The sequence below is a fragment of the Ochlerotatus camptorhynchus genome, unplaced genomic scaffold, assembly GCF_037179485.1.
Source record: "Ochlerotatus camptorhynchus isolate MF236.1 unplaced genomic scaffold, CSIRO-AGI_Acam_v1.1 ptg000077l, whole genome shotgun sequence".
Taxonomy (NCBI): domain Eukaryota; kingdom Metazoa; phylum Arthropoda; class Insecta; order Diptera; family Culicidae; genus Ochlerotatus; species Ochlerotatus camptorhynchus.
The window spans coordinates 10,071,009-10,078,662 of record NW_027040567.1 but is presented as its reverse complement, the minus strand read 5'-3'; the positions used below and the strand labels follow the sequence as shown (position 1 = coordinate 10,078,662).

Sequence of the window (7,654 nt, the reverse complement as noted above, 5' to 3'; positions counted from 1 at the left end):
ACCACATTGCTTGAACAACCATACAAATTAAATACATTTGTACTCCCCTCCTTCAGTCGCAACCATCACCACCGGTCTGAGGAGCGAAAAAAGACACTTCCCCAAAATTGACTTACCTTCAGCGTCAGCGATCATCGATAAACAACCATCAACGCAACGCGAACATTCACTTAGCAGTTTGTGGCGCGAAGAGGGTCGAATTTTCCTTTCCCTACCCCCACAGTACCAGCTGAGTTTGTGGATGAATTTCCACGAACACCATCGCCGCTACCGCCGCGGCCATTAACGTGCTCAAAAGCACGTGATTTAGGCTGCTCACTTATCCCGCATTGTTGGTACCGCTTTATTTCATAAGTGCGGCTCTGTATATGGTTCGGAATGGATATCTTTCATGCTTTATTACTTTCGCTTTCGTTAAAATAAATTAAAACAAATAAAAAGGTGAAGTTTTCTTTTCATTCGCATTTTTTTCTTCTTTTTCCTGCAATCATTTCACTGTTCAACTGTTACACTTTTCATTTTTCGGGGCGTCTTCTTCCCCGACCAGATGATCTTGACGTATATCCTACTATATTATGTTATGAATGTTTAGCGTTTTTATCGTCTGCATTATCGAACTTGTATCACTGAGCAGCTGTTGTTAAGCTTCACAGCAGATTCGGATAATCTAAACAGAGACTAATTAGGTGTGCGGTCGATGCGTAACCTTTCCTTCTCTATTCCTCTTCTCTCTTCTTTTTCTCTGTACATATGGCAAGTTTTACTTTCGTGGGTCACTTATCTAATTTGCTACATTGTTTTTTTCCCTAGCCTACTTTGATTTTATTTACTACTTTTCATCGGTTTTCGTTGCTTAGTTTTGCATATTTGGGTACATAAATAAACATTTGCTATACGCGGAACATTTCCAGTTAGGTTCGCCTTAAACCTACGATATAACAGTAATTTCAGAAAAAAAATATCACTTTTGCTCACTATTACAATGACAAAGGAATCCCCTGGACAAAAACAGCAATCCTCGGACCACCATTCAACGAACATACTTGAGCTTGGTCCACCCGGATTGGCTGGAGTACACCTCGTGGTAGCTGTTCCGGAATCCGTAGAGCGCGTACAGGGCCAAACCTGGTGAATTGGTAGGTGGAGTAGCAGCAGCGTCGGCAGCAGCAACAATAACAACAACAATATGCGAGTAGGGTGAGTTTTAATTGTTTACGGCATTTCATAAATTTGGTCGTTTTCGTGAGCATTTACTGACGGCTTCGACGAGCCACGGGTTAGCTTGCTCACTTACATGCACTTTTCGGGTATTTGATGATTGATCGTTGATCGGTTTGTGGGTTAGCGAGGGTTATTATGTGTTGTATGCACACCGGGGAGGAATTGTTTTGGAAAATTTAGTTGGTTTAGTAAGCCGCCGTCGTCATGCTTACTGGTTCAGCTGAGCTCGTGTAGCGATCTAAATACATAAGACATGCAAACTGATCATCATTTACTCTACAGACATGGAATCATGCAATCCGGCTGCTACATTAGCTGCTTTGGTCGATTTGAGTTGTTTGGCTACGGGTGGATATGCTGTAGGGAATTTTCATAATTTATTGAAAGGTTGAGTAACATGGAAAATGATTGAAGCACTCGAATCTGGTTGCTGCGTTGTTCAGCACATGGTTGAATAATTCTAACCAGTGCATAGTGGTCTAATGGCGAAAAGGCCTTACGGATTGAGTATATAGGTTGAATCCTGAGGATTATTGATGGATTCCAACCTCGACTCTGCTAAATCTGCCCAACTTAGATGCAGAATGTTTACGAAAAATTCTTGATTATTTTCTGCGATCTACTCATGTACCGGGCTTGTAGCATGTCGCTTTTTTAGTGGCTGGGTAACACCAAAAAGTCACTAATGTCACTATTTCCCAAAAAATAGTCGCTAAAGCCACTTTTTCACAACCAATATACTGCTGTTCTACGCAAAAAGTTCAGCGTTCAAAGTAAGATTCCGGACCTTGGAAACTTTTCAAGGCTAGTGTGGAAAAGGTTTTGAAAATCATTAAGTGAATTTTATAAAATTTCCACAGGACGAAACATCCCAAGTAAAAATTAGGCAATCATTTGGCATCCACTCTGATTTATGATGGTTTTATAATGGCAATGAATAATCCATTTAGTTTAAATACAGCATTTCACAGTGTAAAGCGTTCCTGCTTAGTAGTTCACCTTTTCGCTGTTTTAAAAACCTTTTACAGTCTGGCGAGAAGTCAAAAACTGTCTTGTTTTAAAATTAAATTTAAAGTAGTTCTCAATCTCACCATAAAACTGTTCTAAAAATCAATCATAAACTTCATTAGCAATTTTTTATGAATGTCTTGATAAAATACTCTATAAACCTGTTCTATCATTATAAAAGCAATCATAAAACCATTCGGTTTTAAATGAGAGTAAAATGCATATATTGTTACCTTTTAGGCTTTTAAAAGTGTATCATAAAATCTCCTCTGTTTACAAACTAAACTTTAAGGATGGATCCTCATAGTGAATAAAAACCAAATTTATGACAAGGATATCTCGAAGAATAAACGAAGTTGGAGGAAAAAGTCAAGCGATGCTAACGACCGAAGGGAAGTCGATTTCAATAAAATTTAGTTCTTCAGAAGAACCAGCACGTCCGGCGGAACGGGTACCATCAACGACTGAGCATCTGGTGGAGAAGAGTGAAGTAAGCGTGGTCCTCAAATTCATAAAACATTGTCAAAACAGTCTGAAAACAGACCAGCCTTCTTCAGACCTTGCGAATAGATGAAGATCGGAATAACTTGCATCAGTACCGACAGCAAACCTCTGAAACTGTCAGTTAGCGGACACTAGTTGGTTTCCGATCCATAGCTGCGATTTTCTTCGGTGAAAGGGTCATCACTTGGAAAAAAAAAACCATTCAACCGTACATTCTTGCACCGTTTGATGGTGCACTTCCAGAACCATCCGGAAGAAGGGGATCTTTTCGGGAATGATCGAGGTTACAGCTGTGCAAAATGCGAAATGTTGTGAACACTTTCTGGGTAACTGCTTCCAAGCCATCGGGAGAGTATCGCCTGCAAAAACGCTGAATCGCACAGCACAACTTTCGAAAGATAAACAAACTTTGACGTTTAACATTTTGTAGGCAACATGCCGCCATAAATGCTGCATAAATCTTAACGGGTTAGGATCAAGCAAAATGGCTTTAGATTAATACAATTCAGTCTACAAGTTTTCTTCATAAAAGCCACTTCATGAGAACTATTTTATAATTTTGGAAATTCGGCAGGATTTTTATACGATCAGTTTTTATTTTAATTATTTTGATCGGATGGTATTTATGAATGCTTTTTTATCTTGATTGTTGTTTTTCTAGTGAACTTAGCAAGCAGCTAGGGTAAATGGCTCGGATAATGGTTTTAATTATTGCCAAATAGCTTTTATTGTAGCTTAAATACGGTTTTGAAATGGGTCTCAATGCGTTTATCGTACAACCATTTTGCAGTAAATCAATCTTGAAGAGCTTCGAAAATATACCCTTCAGAACCTTTCCCAGAGTGGGCCAACTAGACAGATTCTAGCATCAATGAGGTTTTAGTGGATGTATCAATGGCAAAGCAGTCTTGACCAGGGTTTTATGAATGTTGTTTTATAGTAGCTTTGTAGTATTTCATAAAACTTAAATTGTTACTTGGGATAGATGGAATTCTACATATGGATAACACCAATATAAAGGGTGTCCACGATGAAATTGCCACACTATGAAATTGCTCTAACTTTTTAACCGTTGGGTAGAATTTAATGAAAATTTGGGTGGATTTAGTTCATAGTGCATTATTTACATCCTGCAAGTTTTAAAGTCCTGTGATCAAAACTCGCGGAAATGGAGTCGAAAGAACAGCTCGTGCGTGATAAAATCTTGCGCATTCATCACGAGAACAAGGATCTCTCGCATCGTTCCATCGCTAAAACGGTGGGAATCGCGAATTCCACGGTGTTGCGAGTGATTAAGCGGTTCGAGGAGCGGTTGACCACCGATCGGAAGCCCAGAAGTGAAGGAAAAAGTATTCCGTACAACACCAAAAATCACAACCGCGTAGTTGGGACCTTCAACCGAAATCCGAACGCCTCCGTTAGGGATGTGGCTAAGAAGCTGCACCTAAGCCGAAGTTTTGTCCAAAAGGCCAAAACTAAGGCTGGGCTTCGAACGTTCAAGGTACAAAAGGCCCCTAATCGCGACGAGAAGCAGAACAAGTCCGCCAAAACCCGTGCCAGGAAGTTGTACCTCAACATGCTGACGAAAGTTGAATGCTGCATCATGGACGACGAAACATATGTGAAGGCCGACTTCAAACAGATCCCCGGCAACCTGTTTTTCACGGACAAGGATAAGTTCAGCGTTCCGGAGCATGTCCGCACTCAGAAGATGTCCAAATTTGCGAAGAAATTCCTGGTTTGGCAAGCCATCTGCACGTGCGGGAAGCGGAGTGCACCTTTCGTGACCCAGGACACGATGAACGGACAGGTGTACATAAAAGAGTGCCTCCAGAAGCGGCTGCTTCCTCTCCTGAAGGCCCACAACGTCCTAACAATCTTCTGGCCGGATTTGGCCTCATGCCACTACTCCAAGGACGTGCTGAAGTGGTATGCGGACAATAAGGTCAATTTCGTGCCGAAAATGTTCAACCCTCCCAACACTCCGGAGCTCCGCCCCATCGAGAAGTACTGGGCGATTATGAAGCAGCACCTTCTTAAACGACCTAAGGTAGTGAAGACAGTCGAGGAACTGAAGAAAGTATGGGTTTACATGCAAAAAACGGTTGATTCACAGGTTGTGCAGAATCTTATGGCCGGGGTTAAGGCCAAGGTGCGGGCATTTGCGTATGGACTGTTAATAAAATACGAGTAAAATGGTAAAATGAAGTTTAATAGTTATTTCTCAATCCCTGAAAATTTGATGGCAATCGGATGAAAACTCGAATTTTGCGAATCAATTTTGTGTGTGGCAATTTCATCGTGAACACCCTTTATTTCAGAAAATATTCCCAAGGTGTGCACTACGAAAATCTCATGTAACTATTATTCGGTATAATATCCGGTAACTATAATTTACATGACATGTATGTTTACGATCCATCCTTTATGTAAAATATGAATTCCATCAATATAAATTTAGATATTTCTAAGTACCGTGCAAGCACCATTAGCAGAACCGTGCCTTATTACGGAAAGGTCGGTGATTGTCCGATTTACTCGTTGAATTAGGGACTACCAATTTGATTATCGTCTAAAAAGACCAGGGTCCTACATTTTCGAAACAAAGAATAGAAAATGAACTCTCCGTAGAATCGCTTCATTTCGAGCAATATAATTGTCATTGTGTTTGTTGTTATCGAGTCAAGATGAACAATCCTCCTATCAAACATGACTTGGCAATCGCTTGTTTCGTTCGTCAAGATCATCAGTTCATTTCATTTGAAGCAAAGACTAGTTTCAATTGACGCAATGAATGACTAGAAAATTGCTTCCTTCATTTTTTACTTCAATTCGGGGCTCATTCGACTTGTCACGCGTCGCGTTGTCAGGCATCAAAATATAGTATCCGGATAGTACCCGCACAATATCGGTTGCCGGCATCTGGATTATATGTAGTAATAAATTGCTATTTTATATTAAACGAACATTAAATTAACGAGACCATTCTAAAGTCGGGCTCAGGAAAAGACTCAAAAACCCTAGAATATGGGTATTTTCAGAACGAGGAAGACGTGCAGATGCCGAAAATCGACACTCAACGACATTGGTAATGTACTTGGCACTTCTTCTTAAATCGAAAGCCACCATCTTTAATTTCAAGATGGCCTCTAGATGTCACCCCAATTCCAAAAAATACCCACATTGATCGGCGTTTGACACTTTTTCTGAACCAAAGCCTTTTGAAATCGCGTCAAACACTGGTTGTTAGCCTCTACACTGAACGAAATCATCCTCCTGTTGTAGAATGAATTCGCATTTTTTGAATTTTGAATGACAAAACCATTTGGATGATTTTCTTGCACAAGAACGTGTGTATTACCATAGAGGTAACTCTAAGACTAGAAGGTCCCGAAATAATGTGCTCAACTTTTTGGCTCAGCTCTGGTACTCTCTTCGGTCCCAAGCTAATCGATTCACCCCTCGAAACATAGGAAAAACCAATAACCCCGCATTTTATCTGTCAAACTTTCATAGCGAATCCAAACAAACATTGCGTAGTACTAGAATTTGGACTAGAATGGGATAGTTAATGGTTTGCTTGGGACCAATAGGCTAGTGAAGTGGTGATCCAATTGAAAATCGTTAGTTTCGTATTGATTGTTGGCATTACTTTCGACTGACGAATGAATATTAACTTATGTTTCGTATGTGAACCATTTACAGAGCATATGGTAGGTATGATGGATAGTTTTCAGCTGCTTTTAAGGATCAATCGCATGTAATGGACTCATCTCCAGAGAAACGAAATCCGTGAATTTCAGAGTAGTCAACAACCTTTGGAATAAAAAAATAACGATAAATCTCATTCAGCACGAGATTTACCCATGCCACCCCTGCTATAATGTCATCCTGCCCAGAAAGTACATTTGTTTTTTTTTTTTTTTGCAAATCATCTCAATATCATCTGATAAGTGGTATAGGCATAGAGGTAACTCTAAGACCAGAAGGTCCCAAAGAAATGTGCTCAACTTTTTGGCTCAGCTCTGGTACTATCTTCGGTCCCAAGCTAATCGATGCACCCCTCGAAACATAGGAAAATCCACGAGCTCCTCATTTTACCTGTCAAACTTTCATGCCAAATCAAAACAAACATAGTGTAGTACTAGAATTTCGACTACAATGGGGTACGTTAATCGATTTGCTTGGGACCAATAGGCTAGTCAAGTAGGGAGCCAATTTAAAATCGTTAGTTTCGTATTGAGTGTTGATTGAAGCGCATCCACTTTTATGTGATATTAAAATTATTTTTTTACTGTGCATATTGTTGGGTATTCGACAATATTTCCCACTTTTCTGAAACCATAAGTCGCCATCTTGGATTTCAAAATGGCGTCCGACGTCGATTTTCGACATCTACATACGTGTCATCCCCATTCCGAAAATACCCATATTTTAGGGTATTTCACACTCTCTACATACGATGCAAGAAATATTTTGTTTTGCTGTGGTTAGCTGCGCGCAGGCTGAGTAGATAGAAAGGAGATTGATGACGATTCTGAAGATTTCCTGCAAAAAGATGATGCATGATGAAAGTAGATGCGAGCAATGAAAAAAAAAATTGTCGATTGATCCGCTAATGTAAGTATATAGAATTGCGACGCCCCCTCAAAAAACGTATGTATGGGTATTTGATAGAATTTCCCATTTTTCTTAAACCAGAAGCCGCCATCATGGATTTTAAAATGGCGTCGTATATATATTTCCAATCTCTACATGTCATCCCGATTTCAAAAATACTCATATTGATGGGTATTCGACAGTATTTCCCACTTTTTTTAAATGGAAGCCGCCATCTTGGGTTAAAAAATGGCGTCAAATATCGATTTTCATTCTCTACACACTAAGATTTTTTTACAGTATACTGTAATTTTTTACCGAA

General features: G+C 39.8%; 1 protein-coding gene across 4 annotated transcripts in view; it reads right to left on the bottom strand.

Annotated features, from left to right (window-relative positions):
- Nucleotides 1-843: 843 nt before the first annotated feature.
- The window catches only part of LOC135697715 (cationic amino acid transporter 2), a 64,025-nt gene continuing 57,214 nt past the window's right edge, over nt 844-7,654 (bottom strand). For 3 of the 4 annotated variants that reach the window (XM_065217505.1, XM_065217506.1, XM_065217507.1), the window contains one exon: nt 1,033-1,578. Coding sequence is in view for 1 of the 4 variants with exons in the window: in XM_065217508.1 (XP_065073580.1) it covers nt 1,031-1,125 (95 nt within the window). In the remaining 3 variants the exon portion in view is untranslated. Of the gene's footprint in view, nt 1,579-7,654 lie in introns of all 4 variants that reach the window. The other variant, XM_065217508.1, reaches the window with a different exon arrangement.